Here is a 15,283-nt window from a genome sequence, read left to right on the forward strand (position 1 = left end):
ATCTGCAATGGTACAGGCTTTGCAGATGGCTGGATGTGTCCCCTCTACAAGAAGAAGGATAAGCGTGACATCGCAAATTATCGCCCGATTACCCTGCTGAACTCAGACTACAAGGTATACACAAGGGCTCTAGCGTGCCGGCTGGGACGAGAAGCCGCGAAGATCATCCACCCCGACCAGGCGGGCTTTATACCTGGAAGACTAATAACAGACCAAACCCAAATGTGCCGTGTAATGGTCGACTACGCAGAGGCGACTGAAGAAAATGGTGCGATCATCGCCCTCGATCAGGAGAAAGCCTACGACAAGATCCAGCATGACTACCTATGGCGTGTGCTAGAGAAATTCGGCCTTCCCGCCGCTTTCATTAAACGCATACGCAGCCTGTACGCGGATGCATCAACGGTCGTCATCCTTAACGGCGAAATGAGCTCACCGTTCAGGGTTTTCAGAGGGGTCCGCCAGGGCGACCCTCTGTCATGCTTACTGTTCGACCTGGCCATCGAACCCCTGGCATGTGCCTTACGTCGCTCATCCCTCAGAGGGTTCCAGATACCGGGTGTAGTAGAGAAATTGATCGCCACGCTTTTCGCCGACGACACGTCCGCTTTCCTGTGCGAACAGGACAGCTGGAACCTCCTGTGGAACACGTTAAAAGTGTGGTGCACAGCCTCGGGAGCGAAGTTCAACGACGACAAAACGGAGGTCGTCCCGGTAGGCACCGAGGAGTACCGCAAATCCCTGCAAGCTACAAGGTGCATAGACCCATCGCGCCCTGAGGACAGGATCCCAGAACACATTAGAATTGCAAGGGATGGAGAGGCAGTGCGCATCCTTGGCGCATGGATAGGTAACACGGTAGACCAAGTAGCGATGTGGACGCCCACCCTGACAAAGGTGGACAATTTCCTGGAACGATGGGGCAAGTGCCACCCCTCCCTCACCGGCAAGCGCCATATCGTCCAAATGGGTCCAGGTGGCATGACACAATACCTGGCAGCTGTGCAAGGAATGCCGAAGTCGACGGAAGACGCCCTGACGGCGAAAATCCGTTCCTTCATCTGGGACGGCGCGAAAACGGCGCCTGTCGCGATGTCGACGCTCACACGTCCCATAGTGGAGGGGGGCCTTGGCCTCCTGGACATAACATCGAGAAACGAGGCAATAGAACTCATGTGGGTCAAGAGATACCTGACTCTCACCGAAGATAGGCCCCGATGGGCCTTCGCAGTTGACGTCCTCTTCAGTAAGGCTGTATCCAAGGATGCGGGGGCCATCCGAAGGAACGCTCAGATCAACACATTCCTACAATCGTGGTCCCCCGCTCTACACAACCGCTCCTCCCTTCCGAAATACCTGAAGAGAATGTTGTCCACGGCAAAGAAATTCAATGTGAGCTTCGCGGCGGTAAAGCTAAGCGCGAACATGAAGCAATCCCTACCAATCTGGTATCACCTGGGCGCATTGAAACGTCTTCGGCTGCTGAACAATTCCAAAGTCAGCGACTGCCTTCGCGACAAGCACGACGTTTTCCGAGTAGCAGACCTACTGAAACTGACCCATCGGGCCTGCTTTAAAGCGGCAAGAGCGGCTTCAAATGACTTCGTACCTGAGGACTGCGAATGCCAGGACTGTATCTCGGACTCCAATCGTGGATGTAAACATCCACAGAAATGCTGCCAAGCCGCCGCGCTCCTCCTACTACAAGTACGCCCAAAGTGGCACCCAGACCAATCATCGCCTGGAGACGGACTCACCTTAACGCGCCGTCGCAGGGGTCGGAACGAGGAAGCCCTCGAATCCGGAGGCGAGATCATTTTCGACCCCTCCCTCACGAGCAGAGGCCCAGTCGCGGATGCCTTCCGAGTTTTTGTCGACCCGAACGTTCATAATGAGCCCCCGGCGATTCGGGCCAAGCGTGGACGTATCGTGGAAGACGAGGCGAGGACGGTGTATATCCTCGGCCCAGTGGCAAAAGTCTTCTTCCCCCGAGAGGCGGAACCCATGCCCCTTGACTACGGTTTCGTCTTCTCCCTGAGCGAGGACGGCCCGAGTGAAGAAGGCCTTGGATCTCTCGTATACCCAGGCGGTGACGCGCGACAGCCGATACGCCACCCTCTGGGAGAAGCGGTGGCTGCCCTCCAAGCAGTGAAAGACACGCCGAGAGATGCACCTCTCCGCATCATCCTCCCGAGCTCCTCGATGAAGCTGGCCAAGGACATGACAACACGTCTCCCCCGTTGGGAGGATAGAGGTTGGATCGGAATTGCCGGCAGCGCGGTGCTGAGAGCGCTGGTAAATCACCTGCGACAGCGGTGCGCCCCAACTATCTTCAGCGCGCCTTCGTCAACCGACGAGCTCACAGCTCGCAATAACGCTCATGACATGGCCAAAAAACACTTTCAAGAAGAGCGGATGCGCCCCGTTGACCTTAGTGTAAACCGCGCCTTTGAGCTGTCGGGAGCAAAGATGACGACGCTCACACAGGCAATTGCGTATCGAGGGATACGAGACAACCTCCGCATCCATGACCGGTCCCGCACCGCAACCCAGGTACAACGAACCATTGTAAACGTCAAAGTGGGAGGAACGCGCGCAGCCACACCAGCTGAACTGTGGACAAGCATCCGACATAAAGACTTCCACAAGAAGATCGTAGACTTCCTATGGAAATGCATGCATGAAGCCCATAAAATTGGGAGCTTCTGGTCCCACATCCAAGGCTTCGAATCACGGGCCGACTGCCCCACATGTGGATGCAGAGAGTCGATGCAGCACATCCAGGCGGGATGCACCGCCCGGGGCCAAAGCATAATATGGACACTCACCAAGAATATATGGAGCCGACGATCCAAAGACTGGCGGCAGCCAACACTGGACGACATCCTGGCCGCGGGGCTAGGTCAATACCCGCGCAACGTTAAGACGAAGCCTAGAGAATCCCTCTCCCGGCTATGGAGAATACTGGTATCCGAAGCGGCGTACCTTATCTGGAAGTTACGCTGCGAGAGAGTGATTGAACACGGGGACGACCCGGGATGGCAACATTCATCTGCCGCCGTGGTTCGGCGATGGTATGCCTCCATCAACAGGAGGCTACAGCTTGATCTGGTCGCCACCAGAAGAAGCTTTGGCGGCCTGGCCACCTCCCGGATACTTGTCTGGTCCACCTGGACTGCGACTATCGGAGATGAGCTCGGCCTCCCGGAAGACTGGACCGTTGTCCCGAGGGTTTTAGTGGGTATTGACCCGGAAGTCTGTCGGATCGATGACGATCACGGGTAACAGAGTCCCACACTGGCTCCAAAGAGTCGTGCGTAAAGTTGCATTTTTCCCTGGTAAGCATTGGCGGGCGCTGCCCGCTCGCTGGCTGGACTGTAGGGGACGACCAATTGTCGTGCGCCAAGGTCCATATAAAGCCATCCAAAAAAAAAAAAAAAAAAAAAAAAAAAAAAAAAGGCATGCACTGCATACCATACCGCTATCTGGCTTGCGACGCGGCTTATCGCCCTAGCAGAGCTCATAAATGAGCACCGAGGGCGGTCGCATCCGAGTCGTCCCCGCTGGTCTCCCTCCGTAGCGATGTTCTCCACGCTCACGACAACTGTAGCACTTGCTCTGGTGCTTGCGAGCTCCCATGTCCTCGGACAACAACAGGTCATGCCAGCGTCACCGCCGTGGGAGTACGAGAAAGAGCCTGAGGCGGTCAACTTCACGCAGCTCTTCTCGTCGGAGGGTATCTACCAGGAGGCATGGACTAGGGAGTCCTGGAACGGCCTCACTACCTTTGCGCGTTCCGCGCCTCTCAGGTGCTTCGGTGTAGACTCGGAGAGCCCGTATGATGTCGCTGTCATCGGTATGTTCGCTTGGCCATACAAGTGCCCTCGCTCACTGGGTGTCCTCCATAGGTGCTCCATTTGACACTGCGACAAGCTTCCGACCTGGGTGAGTCATTCAAGTGTCAAACCAGTACCAGAGTGTTTACACGGACGCAGAGCACGGTTCGGCCCCAATGGCATTCGGCAAGGTGCCCGTCGCTTGGGCATCGAGCGGATTAACGTGCCCATGAAGATCCGTGTCTCCGATTACCTGGACATAGTTGACTGCGGCGACGTTCGTGAGTGCATGTCCAACCCGTTATACACGTTCATCACTGAGCATGGCCGTTTAGCAATGGTCTACACCGACAACAAGGTCGCGTTGCGCCAGCTCGAAGCTGCAAACAAAATGCTGCTCTCCAAGACCAGCCTCCGCTCCTTCGAGGGCACCAGTCTCGCGAAGGACGGCAAGTACCACCCTCGTGTGCTGACCCTCGGTGGTGACCACACAATCACTCTCCCGTTGCTCCGTGGTGTTGCGGAGGTCTACGGCCCTGTCAGGTAGACTTTGTCCGTTGCGTTCACTGCGACAAACGATTGACGTCCTTTGTGATAGCGTCATCCACTTTGATAGCCACATCGATACATGGAAGCCGAGGGCATGGGGCGGTAGCCCATGGCTTCCGGGTGAGGAGGTTCCTGTCTCGCATGGCAGCTACTTCTGGTATGCGCATAACGAGGGTCTCCTGGCACCCAACAACTCCAACATCGTCAGTGATTGCATTCAGCTACGCCTGATCGTCACTCACTCGCGTTTGATTGCAGCACGTCGGCATCCGGGGCGCTCTCAGCAGCTGGGACGACTACGAGAACGATTACGAGGTTGGCTTCGTCATCTCGCACGCCGATGACCTCGAGGAGGTCGGCTGGAGAGGTGTTGTGAAGAAGATCCGGGACACTGTGGGGGACAACCCTGTATACCGTAAGCTGCTCTCCTTCGAGTTGAGCAGCCTCAGGCTAATGTTCACGAGCTACGTCTAGTCACTCTGGATATTGACGTTATTGACCCTGGCATGGCCCCTGCGTATGTCCTTTCGCCTTGCGCCAAATCATACGCGACGCTAACGGTCTCCTGGGCTTGACAGCACTGGAACGTAAGCGATGACAAGGTTATCGTATCGCTCCTCACCTGATTGTTCGTTCAATAGCCCCGAAATCGGTGGTATCACTACAAGGGTAAACATCAATGGATCACAAGTAGGGAGTCGTACCTGACGTTGTCCCAACTGTAGGAAATCAAGAAGATCATGCAGGGTCTTGCTGGCTTGAAGATCGTCGGCGCAGACATCGTAGAGGTTGCACCTGGTACGTATCTATGAGATGAGACATGAATCTCTAGACTTACCTCCATGGTATCGTGCAGGCTACGACACTCAAGACGAGATCACGCAGATCGCTGCCGCCAACATTGGCTACGACATCCTCGCTCTAATGGCGAAGACCCCTTTGACGGCGTAGACGCCAACGAGCTACTGGCTGAGCCGGCCGTTGGAAATGGTAAGGCAAAGTGGATGTCTACAGACCGTCTGCTGAGACGGGAGTACAGAGGCAAAACGATTGTAATGGTAGAGACAATATGGTTTACTGTCACGATGATTCATTTGGATTTCTCAGACTTGAATATGAATGTCGCCAAGAATGAAAGAGGCTTGCATGACCTCAATTTGTCCGTGTCGGGATCCATGAATATCGGTAGTATGATTCTGAGGTTATTGGGCCGCGCTCAGGCATCCCGCGGGTATAACAATCCGATGTGGACAATTTCCCTATGTGGTATCACGCGTACCGTATATGGGCGGAGATCTCGTACAGCATCGCGGGCGGAATAGCGTTTCTACCTGACAGAGGGCGCCGCGCCGAAGAGGAGTCGGGGATTGTCAGGTACGTCCTTGATTGCATCCTCGCATAACAGGTTGGCCGCTCTAGGTTTTACATATTGTCACCGTGTCCTCATCAGGCTGTAGGGTCAGGATATATGAAAGCCAGTCGGATGGGTAGTTGGTATCAATGGCCAATCGCCAATTTATACCAATTTACGGAAGTGGAGGTTTGTAGTATGTGAGAGTACTAGGTGGACACTGCCTCAGAGTTCTGATGTCCCTGCTAGGAAGAAGCGTCCTCTCTGTGTGTGAAAGTGCAGCGCGCGTTCAGGGTTTGTTTCACGCCCGAGGATGCGGTGTGCTGAACGCCTGAAACGCACTGCGAGGCTCTCGCTATAAGACCGCCTTCCAGCTCTGCCGCTGCTTCACCCACAAGCACGCGCACCTGCAGCAATGGCTTCCGAAGCTCCCGACAAATCCACTGGATTTCAATCGCTGTTCCCCGCCGACGGAAAGCCCCCGTACGTACACCTCCGTGAATCCACGACGACCTTCAGCAGGCCAGTGGGGGCCGCCGAACTGGGCTATATCCTCATGCGTGGCTCGCGCGGATACATCGACTCGTTTTCCATCGTCCCTCTCGCCTGCTCTGGCGAACACACCATCACCGACGACGAAGTCGTGCAGGCCTATGCCGCACTCCGCCTACGTCACCCCCTTCTCGCGTCTAAGGTCGCGTACAGCACCACACAGCTCCCGGAGCTCGTATACACCTCCCCCCTTACTCAGGCGCACGCCCTTCGCGAGGCTAGAGCTCAGATCGAGTTTCACGCATTCCACGACCAGGGCACATCCACGGAAGCCCTCCACGATCACTGGTTCTCCGTGAAGCCTGAGGATGCGCTCGATCTGCGTAACGGGACGTGCTCCCTCTGCTGGGGGCGCGACATTGATCCGCGCTCTGGGAAGTACATCCTGGGTTTGATGACGCCACACTTCATCACCGACGGCCGGTGCCGGTTGAACCTCGTTCGCTGTATACTGGATTTGCTCGCCACCCCTGGGCGCGCGCAGCGTGAGCTCGCCGCGCACTTCGCTGGGAAGACGCCGATTGTGGGGATCCCCCCGTCCTTGAACGACCTCTATCCTGACATGGACGACATCTCCCCGAGCGAACTCGCGAAAGCGAAGGCTGCGTTCGATGAGCTCGTCAAGTTCAGGAACAAGGTAAGCTTCTACGGACGTCCCTCATGCCGCACTATGCTAACAAGCTTCGCCAGTCGCTGTCCGGCCTTGTTCCTGCCGTCCTCATCTCGGAGGATAACCCCCAACCTCGCCTCGTGCGTCAGACGTGGTCGGCGGACGACACTACACGCATCCTGAAGGCCTGCAAGGCGCAGGGCGTCACGATCACCCACCTTGCGAGCGTCGCTGGCGCCTTCGCGTCCGTGCAGCACCCCAGAGCAGCACACGTTAATGAGGATTCCAGCGACGAGGAGTCCTACTACTTCGAATGCCTCTCGGCGTTGGACTTGAACACCAAGGTACCCCGCGTGACGAGCAATGGAGAGATGGAGACGGCCACCCGCCTCATCATGTACCCAGTCGTGATGTCCGTCCCCCGCGCTGCTGCATTGGAGTCCGCCGGCAGTGACGCGCTCTGGGACGCAGCGCGACAATACAAGGAGCGGAGCGAAACATTCGTGAACTCGCCCTACTTCTGGCACTTTTGTCGATTCTATGGTGCGATCGCCATCGAGAACTACATGGCTCAAGGCAAACCCAGCATACCATACATGAGCAGCATGGGCAACCTCAAGAGCGTCCTGCCTATCCGTTATCCCATCAAGACAGCTCATGTAAACGGCACCACGAACGGGACGACGAGTCACAGCGCGGAGATCCGCATCTTGGACCAGATTTCGGCAGGGAAGGTCGACCCGCGGGTCGCGAACTTCCTGTTGCATACGTTCGACGACAGGCTAAAGCTCCAGCTCAAGTGGGACGCACGCCGTACGAGCGATGGCCTCATCAATGGCTGGTTTAGTCGAATTGTTGAGATTATCTCGCAAGTAGCAGATGAGGGTGTAGTCTCGTAGCCTCTGACAATAGTTTTGGGGCCCATGCGTTTACTTTTATCGTCGTCGGTCGTTATGCTTGTAGATTCAGTGCCCTTGAGATGATGCCGTACTAGTACTATCACGGTTAGATTACAGTGTCGCTGGCTAAATGGAAACCTCCTCACGTTGAATGGAAGGTTCAGCGGAACGACGCCACATAAGTTCATGATTAACATACGGATGATCTCTGACTGATTGTGAAGGGCTGCTCGGGGCAAACTCCTTTTTGAAATTGAATGTACAGCGGTGTCGCGAACCACGACTTCGAACGATGCATTCATTGCGAGCGCAGCGAGCATACATTTCCTAACTTGTCTAGGGGGTGTGGCCTAGTGTATGGTTCTTGTTAGTGCAATAGGACACTGGGAAGACGTCGGACCCAAGGCTCAATCCACCGTGGCACCGCGGAACGGAATGCCGAGTCCGTGGACATACATATGGGCCTATCATCCCAGGGGACTGTGCAGCGGCTCAGTCATCCTTTCACAAAGACCGGTATGCATATCAGTAATCGAGCCCATTGCATGAGTATATCCCAAGTGCCAGTGCCCGTGACACAGCTAGCTTTCGGAACACCTTATAAGCGGGAGACCCTAGTCGCGTATATGTCCTACTAGTACGCACCGTACACTTTGCCATTCCCAGCCTCATAACCCGGTAAACCCGGAATGTCTCTGCCCTGTATCGAAGTCGTGACCGTGCCGGCGAATGAGGCCTTCATCGCCAGTCCTAAGGATAGGAGTGTCGTTCAGCCTGCCTTCGATTTCCTGAAGAGCAACAGGGGTCTGATCAAGTAGGACTAAGCTTCCTTAGACTCATGATCGACGTGACGCTCGTCGCTGAAGCGCTGATCACGAACGCTGACAGGATCTACTACGGGCTACAGACCGAAGACCCCACGAAGGTCCACGTCTATCCCGGTGAGTGTGAACCATCATATGTCACGATCGGGGGCGAGAAGGCACGGGCTTACCGCATTCCCTTCGCGCGTGCAGTCTGGGAGAACCTGCAGGACCACCTGAACTTGCAGGCGGACCCGGTGCAACACGCCATCCTCGGCAAGCACTGCAAGCAGTTCATGGGCGGTGCGCCCGAGGTCATCCACATTCAGCCTCTCGCCGAGCCATACAAGGCCTTGGAAGCCCCGGCGACCGAGCTTGCGTACATCACCGTCAACGCCGGTGTCTCGAAGGAGACGCTCGAGACTAAGCTTGATGAGCTTGCGAAGGCAGTGAATGCCTTGCCCGAGAGCTACGGTGCGATCTCTGCTGTGTGGGGACCGACGGTAGAAAAGGCCGATACACTGGGGTTGATTATTGGATGGACCTCTGTAGAAGTAAGTGCCAGTATCTGTCTAGGCCATGGGGATTATTGAGGTATTGACTTTGTATCGCAGGCTCACTGGAATACGGTGAAGACTGTACCAGAGCTCATCCAGCTCCTGAAGGATATCCGTGAGATTGCCACGATCAGCCTCACTCACCAATTGCTGGAGCCATACAACTGACGGGTTGTGGCGAGCAGGAAGGGACGTGAGGAATCATGAAGGATGTAGGATATTCAGGTTGTTGTATCTCGAGAGGAAGCCTTCCTCGGATGTGTTGGAATCTCAGTACTCAGTGTCGGATGATAGTGTGGCGATCTGGCCGCAGATCGTCCAGGTGAGGTGATCGTAATCAGGGCAGACTCGGATGCCAAATCGTCTCATTCGACTCACGCATGCTGCTAATGTTGGTGTCTCGACTTCCCGTGACTCAGCCGGCCGCCTTCTGAACTCAGAACAGCTCAGCAGACCACGTATATATAACTCCTCCCAGTCGTGAAACCGACGCACCCTACGTCTTTGCATTCCCAGCAGCTGCACTATTCACTGAACAAAGATGGCACTGCCCTGCATCGAAGTCGCTGTTGCGCCAGTGGCCGAGGCCTTCTTGGCTAGTCCCAAGGACAAGAGCCTCGTCCAACCTGCATTTGATCTTCTGAAGAGCAGCAAGGGCCTCATCAAGTACGATCGTGCCCTATCTTTCATGTGAGATCGACGAGAAGCTGATCAACGACCAGGATCTACTATGGGCAGGAAACGGAAGACCCCAAGCAAGTCTACGTTTACAATGGTAAGGACGGATATCTTGTCATGTATGGATCCGGGCTGACGACTTCGGCACCATGCGCGTAGTTTGGGAAGAGCTGCAGGACCATCTGAACCTGCGGGCCGATTCGGTGCAATATCCGATTCTCGGCCAACACTGCGGACGATTCATGGGCGGTGCGCCCGACGTCATCCACATCCAACCGCTCGCTGAGCCGTACAAGGCCCTGGAAGCCCCTGCAACCGAACTCGCGTACATGACGGTCAAACCCGGTGTCTCGAAGGAGACGCTCGAAACCAAGGTCGACGAGCTTGTGAAGGCCGTCAATGCCTTGCCCGAGAGCTACGGTGCGATCTCTGCAGTGTGGGGTCCGACTGTTGAGAAGGATGACACGCTGGGGTTGGTTATTGGTTGGACCTCTGTGGACGTAAGTGGCTCTGTCGCGGCCGTGGGGACACTTACGAATGTGCAGTTCGCATGCTAGGCTCACTGGAACACGGTGAAGACGGTTCCGGAGGCCATCCAGCAGCTCAAGGACATCCGCGAGATAGCCACTATCAGTCTTACGCACCAGCTGCTGGCCCCATACAACTGACTTGACGAGGGAGGTCGCATACACGACGAGAAGGAAGTCCGTACATAGGATGTAGGATAGTAGCGCTGTGGAAGTGTGATGGCGGTAGAGAATGAGATCTCCTTGAGATGATCGTGATCATGGCAGATCCGCGCACACGCCGCTACAATTGTTTCACTCGACTCGTGCGCGTTCCATTGTCTGCGCCTGCCCTCAGCTGTTCCTACCGCTCTCCCTCCTCGTTCATGAGGCTGGCGTTTCTCCCACCTTGACAGCGATGGCGACCACGTATCGCCAGACTGCGCCAATAACCTACCAACGCGATGTTTTTCCGCTGCCCGTGACTGCCTTGGCGTTCGACCCCGTCTCGGACACGCTATGGACTGGCCTCAATTCAGGAATCGTGACGGCGTACTACACCCCGCAGGGGATGCGGGGTGTCACCTTTCCCATCGGGGGTGGACTCGCGGTCAAGAGGATTGTCGCGAGCGATTCCAATGTCCGCGCGTATGGGGTGGCCAGTGAAGGCGTAGGAGCATGGGGGAAGGGCGGAGTGAACAAGTGGAATCACCGGTGCGCCTTCACTTTACCTCAATTACTCTGAGACGGGCCTCATTGTGTAGTAGAGCCAATGTATCTGTAACGGCAATGTCTTGCAATACCACCAGCATGTTTGGGATCGCTACCGCGACTCCGGAGCTCATGATCCTCAACTCGCACACGGGTTCCGTGGTGCAAAGATCCCCTGTATCCTCTGTGCTAACACACCTTTTGTATCCTAGCACGCATCTTGTATCAGGTTCATCCGATGGCTTTCTACGGCTGCACGACCCTCGAAATGTAATGTGGCATGACGGCGGCAACTCTGTCCGGGCCCACATAGGCGGCATACAGGGTCTTGAAGCCAGCGGGAACTATATCTACACTATTGGTCTTGGCACAAGGTGATACTACTCGTCTGTTGGAAGTGTTGTATCTCAACTCCAATCTTAGACAGGGTCGACCGTATCCCGACCCGCTGGTGAAGGTGTACGATATTCGTGCGCTAAAGCCGCTGCCGCCCCTTCCGTTTGCAAGCGGTCCTGCGTTCATCAACATAATCCCGAAACGTCCGTCTACACTTGCCATTACATCGCATCAAGGCCTGGTCAACATTGTCGATGCATCAAACCCGACCGTGAATGAATTCTATCAGGTAATCATGTATGAGACTGCATCCTCTAGGCGCATTCAACAATTTGCCTGCAGCTCGACGCGCCCTCCTACATCACCGCAACAGCGGTCTCAGCTACAGGGGCTTACCTAGCGTTTGGTGACACTGATGGTGCTGTACATCTCATGTCTGCCGCCGAGGAAGGCGCCAGCATTCCCTTCAATGGCTTTGAGGGGAGACCTATAGAGTGGGCAGACACTCCAGAACCCTTACCTGAGATCGATTGGACGGACACGACGTGCGTATGTCCCTTCTCCTGCATCTGGAGTAGATATTCAATCGGGATGATAGACCCCTGAACATCATTGGCATGCCCCACTACAACGAGCAGCTCCTCTCGTCATGGACGCCTGACTTCATATCGAACGGACTTCACTACCCACCTCCTCCGAAGATCCCGCAGGTCATCCTTAACACCATGAAAATCAATGACAACGTCGCGTATGCCGCGCTGCCGAAGGAGCTCCGGGGCAGGCGGAACGTTGCTGTCACCGCTCCGCGCAGGCCTGGCGGGAGGTTTAGAAGTGGTAAAGGGAGACAAGAGGTATGTTACGATAATCTCACTCATTCTGCACGGCTTTTGATAGCGGTTCAGTCGGAACTCGACACACCGATATACGAGTACGATCCTGACGTCATCCCGAGGCCGTACCGGAAGGTTGAGATCGAGTACTCGAAGTTCGGTGTAGAAGATTTTGACTTCGCGTAAGTCTCGCCAGCACGTATTTTCGCATTAGACTGACCTCACCTTCCAGGTACTACAACCGGACAGACTACAGCGGACTGGAGACGCACATCTCGAACTCGTATACGAACGCGATGGTCCAGGTCATGCACTACACCCTCCCCATCCGGAAGCTCGCGAAGTCTCACATCGCCACTGACTGCCCGAGGGAGCATTGTCTCTTGTGCGAGCTAGGCTTTGTGGTACGCATGCTTGAAGACGCCCGGGGTACGAACTGTCAGGCGAGCAACTTCTGTAAGACTGTTGGTTTCTTGGCACAAAGTAAGCCCCTATTGTCTATCGTCTGACATGTAACTGACACGATTCGCCAGTGAACAACGCCATTGAGCTAATAGACTTCGGACGGGAGACAGCCGAGCTGAGCTACGCGCATATGATCCAGTCGTTCCACCGCTTCCTGGTCGACCACCTAAGCTCGGAGGGGAACTCGTTCCCCCATAACCCGGTGCTCATCCCCTCACCGGCGATGTCGCCCGGCCTTATCTCCCCGGCACCCGCACCCATTACACAACTGGTGGGTATCGACGCCAAGAACGTCATCACTTGCTCGAACTGCAAGGCGGTCAGAGAGAAGGAGAATATGACACATGTCATTGACATGATATACCCTCGGAAGGTGAGAACTGCCCCTCGGGTGTGTTCGAAAATACTTACTGTGTAAGCATGTAGCCACTCTCGAACGAGCCATCCGTCGATCCAGACTTCGCGTCTCTCCTTCGGACGTCTCTCCTCCGGCCAACGACACACAAGGCAACGTGTCAGACCTGCAAGCATTTCGCGACCTTCGAGTCGAAGCGGTCGATACGGTCGAGAGACCTGCCGCCCCTCCTCGCCGTGAACGCGGCATGTCATTCGGAAGAAGCTCACAAAGTCTGGAGGGACAATCGAAACCAGACGTTCCTCAAGCCTTCTGTCGAGTTGCACGGTCAGCTTGAGGGGATGGAGGACCCTGAGGGCGCCATATACGACTTGAGGGTAAGGTGTTATTTTTGTATCGGTTCGATAGTGCCTGACCTCGTTCATGTATGGCGCAGGCTATGGTCGTGCAAGTCGTGACGAAAGACCAGGGGTCGCACTTGGTGGCCATAGTGAAAGGTGAGTGTGTTACGTTCACACCAATGACCCGGTGCTCACCTAGCCGCAGTCCCGGACACCGAGAGAACGTTCGACCAGGATCATGACTATTCCTGGTATCTGTTAAACGACTTCGTCGTTCGTGGCATCGCTGAGGAGGAAGCGCTGAGCTTCCCGTCTAACTGGAAGGTGAGACAGAACATTCATAGGGCTTCCGCTTTGGCTCATCCCCTTGACAGGTTCCTTGCGTCCTATACCTGGAACGTGTCGACTTGGTCCAACGACTTGACTTCAGTGGTCTGCCCACGACCATCGATCGTTCGATTCTCTGCCGCGACACAAACATCGCCATGTTCGTGCTCTCCCCTTTTTTCCTCGTGCCATTTTTCTAAAATTCCGTTGCGCAGGACCCGAGACAAGAAGTACGTCAAGCACAAGCCCCTCCGCCCGGACGAACTCCCGAAACCCGGGACACTGGTCGCTATCGATGCAGAGTTCGTGTCCATGCAGCAGGAAGAGACCGAGTTCCGGTCGGACGGCACCAAGAAGGTGCTCCGCCCTGCTCGTCTCAGCCTCGCGCGTGTCTCCGTGCTGCGTGGCGAGGGGCCGAGTGAAGGGCTTCCCTTCATCGACGACCACATCCACACGAGTGAGGTGATCGTCGATTATCTGACAGAGTTCTCTGGCATACGATGTAGGTCTTCCTGTCGTTTACTGCTTATGGGGCTAGGCATTGACGCGTTTGTAGTCGGTGATCTCGATCCCCACATGACACGGTATACATTGACACCTCTGAAGCTGGTGTACAAGAAGCTTCGTCTTCTTGTAGACCTAGGTTGCATATTCATCGGTCATGGGCTGTCCAAGGACTTCCGAATAATCAGTGCGTTCCTCTCTTGCAATCACAGTACAGGGTCGGCGGCGTGCTTACAGCGTTTCAGACGTCTTCGTCCCTCCCGAACAGGTTATCGATACAGTTGACTTGTACTTCTTGCCGAGTCGACAGCGACGTCTGTCCCTGCGGTTCCTCGCCTGGTTCGTCCTGGGCGAGAACATCCAAACGGACACGCATGACTCCATCGAGGACGCGCTGTCGGCCTTGCGGCTGTACAAGGGCTACCAGACGCTCGAGTCCGCGGACACGTTCGACGAGAAGCTAGACGAGCTCTACAGGGAGGGCAAAAAATACGTGAGTCCCTCTCCGCTCTGCCGAACCACGCGCCTTACTCACGTCGTGTAGAACTGGAGACCCCCTGCGCCGCCCACGGCAGTTTCCTCGGCCACGCCTACCATGGTGGGCAACGTCGCCACGCAGATGGCGCAGATGAACATGAACGGCCAGCAGATGATGCCTCCGAACATGATGAACAGCCGCCAGAGCATCATGCAGACCCTCATGCCCGGGCCGACTCAGTTTTCGGGGCAGCACCCGATGAACATGTATCATACGCCCTCGCCCAGTCCGCATCCCTTCTCGCCGCCGCCGTGGAATAGATGACATGGGGCGGGGACCTGCGGGGTGTGGATCGGTTGAGGAAGTGATGAATCGATGTCGCCTGTATCGTTATTTGTATCGTCGCTGTTTCGTGTAGCTTGCTTTCCTGTCACGCTGTGTAACGAGACTCGCACCTGCAACCCAATGACATGTACAATCCAGAATCACCTCACATCCTGGAGGTTTTGCATAACAGTCCCTCCACTTCGTGAGTGACCAGGCTTCTGACCAAAGCACACTGATGCACCATTCGACCAGCCAACACTACAATGCG

At 55.6% G+C, this 15,283-nt stretch overlaps 6 protein-coding genes across 6 annotated transcripts; all 6 read left to right on the plus strand.

The window, feature by feature from the left end:
• Nucleotides 1-1,365: 1,365 nt before the first annotated feature.
• Nucleotides 1,366-1,872, plus strand: C8Q71DRAFT_671703 (uncharacterized protein; the record flags this gene model as incomplete). The annotated part of the gene is made up of 1 exon (XM_047919672.1): nt 1,366-1,872. A coding segment is annotated over one exon (507 nt), but the record flags the coding sequence as incomplete, so codon positions are not given.
• A 330-nt stretch (nt 1,873-2,202) lies between these two features.
• C8Q71DRAFT_877817 (uncharacterized protein) lies at nt 2,203-3,285 on the plus strand (the record flags this gene model as incomplete). The annotated part of the gene is made up of 2 exons (XM_047928431.1): nt 2,203-2,315; nt 2,337-3,285. The coding sequence occupies 2 exons, from the start codon at nt 2,203-2,205 to the stop codon at nt 3,283-3,285; spliced, it is 1,062 nt and encodes a 353-aa protein (XP_047784071.1).
• Nucleotides 3,286-3,425: 140 nt separating this feature from the next.
• C8Q71DRAFT_735602 (agmatinase) lies at nt 3,426-5,375 on the plus strand. The gene is made up of 11 exons (XM_047922490.1): nt 3,426-3,856; nt 3,909-3,945; nt 3,996-4,117; nt 4,172-4,379; nt 4,435-4,588; nt 4,644-4,800; nt 4,860-4,902; nt 4,964-4,972; nt 5,027-5,054; nt 5,111-5,183; nt 5,242-5,375. The coding sequence occupies exons 1-11, from the start codon at nt 3,583-3,585 to the stop codon at nt 5,334-5,336; spliced, it is 1,200 nt and encodes a 399-aa protein (XP_047784072.1). The 5' UTR covers nt 3,426-3,582; the 3' UTR covers nt 5,337-5,375.
• A 399-nt stretch (nt 5,376-5,774) lies between these two features.
• On the plus strand, nt 5,775-8,062 carry C8Q71DRAFT_232171 (uncharacterized protein). Its single transcript, XM_047917168.1, has 4 exons — nt 5,775-5,790; nt 5,843-5,932; nt 5,986-6,925; nt 6,979-8,062. Exons 3-4 carry the CDS (start codon nt 6,152-6,154, stop codon nt 7,795-7,797), a joined length of 1,593 nt encoding a protein of 530 aa, XP_047784073.1. The 5' UTR covers nt 5,775-5,790; nt 5,843-5,932; nt 5,986-6,151; the 3' UTR covers nt 7,798-8,062.
• A 5-nt stretch (nt 8,063-8,067) lies between these two features.
• Nucleotides 8,068-10,620, plus strand: C8Q71DRAFT_735609 (uncharacterized protein). The gene is made up of 5 exons (XM_047922491.1): nt 8,068-8,378; nt 8,443-8,611; nt 8,686-8,738; nt 8,814-9,154; nt 10,393-10,620. Exons 2-5 carry the CDS (start codon nt 8,487-8,489, stop codon nt 10,501-10,503), a joined length of 630 nt encoding a protein of 209 aa, XP_047784074.1. The 5' UTR covers nt 8,068-8,378; nt 8,443-8,486; the 3' UTR covers nt 10,504-10,620.
• A 139-nt stretch (nt 10,621-10,759) lies between these two features.
• Nucleotides 10,760-15,012, plus strand: C8Q71DRAFT_699834 (ubiquitin carboxyl-terminal hydrolase-domain-containing protein; the record flags this gene model as incomplete). Its single annotated transcript, XM_047920089.1, has 16 exons — nt 10,760-11,055; nt 11,109-11,426; nt 11,476-11,677; nt 11,731-11,933; nt 11,987-12,239; nt 12,291-12,400; nt 12,451-12,701; nt 12,752-13,056; nt 13,110-13,415; nt 13,475-13,535; nt 13,585-13,703; nt 13,754-13,866; nt 13,922-14,208; nt 14,263-14,397; nt 14,456-14,703; nt 14,755-15,012. 16 exons carry the CDS (start codon nt 10,760-10,762, stop codon nt 15,010-15,012), a joined length of 3,465 nt encoding a protein of 1,154 aa, XP_047784075.1.
• Nucleotides 15,013-15,283: the final 271 nt, after the last annotated feature.

Source organism: Rhodofomes roseus (genome assembly GCF_022264815.1).
Source record: "Rhodofomes roseus strain CIRM-BRFM 1785 chromosome Unknown C8Q71scaffold_2, whole genome shotgun sequence".
NCBI lineage: Eukaryota > Fungi > Basidiomycota > Agaricomycetes > Polyporales > Fomitopsidaceae > Rhodofomes > Rhodofomes roseus.

Bases quoted from the DNA above. Each gene is read 5' to 3' on its own strand.
- C8Q71DRAFT_735609 (XM_047922491.1), top strand. From the start codon at position 8,487: ATGTCTCTGCCCTGTATCGAAGTCGTGACCGTGCCGGCGAATGAGGCC. The intron at 8,739-8,813 runs GTGAGTGTGAAC...TCGCGCGTGCAG, and splicing joins GAAGGTCCACGTCTATCCCG to TCTGGGAGAACCTGCAGGAC. The intron at 9,155-10,392 runs GTAAGTGCCAGT...TTCGCATGCTAG, and splicing joins TTGGATGGACCTCTGTAGAA to GCTCACTGGAACACGGTGAA.
- C8Q71DRAFT_735602 (XM_047922490.1), top strand. From the start codon at position 3,583: ATGTTCTCCACGCTCACGACAACTGTAGCACTTGCTCTGGTGCTTGCG. The intron at 3,857-3,908 runs GTATGTTCGCTT...TGTCCTCCATAG, and splicing joins GTATGATGTCGCTGTCATCG to GTGCTCCATTTGACACTGCG. The intron at 5,184-5,241 runs GTACGTATCTAT...GGTATCGTGCAG, and splicing joins CATCGTAGAGGTTGCACCTG to GCTACGACACTCAAGACGAG.
- C8Q71DRAFT_232171 (XM_047917168.1), top strand. From the start codon at position 6,152: ATGGCTTCCGAAGCTCCCGACAAATCCACTGGATTTCAATCGCTGTTC. The intron at 6,926-6,978 runs GTAAGCTTCTAC...AAGCTTCGCCAG, and splicing joins TCGTCAAGTTCAGGAACAAG to TCGCTGTCCGGCCTTGTTCC.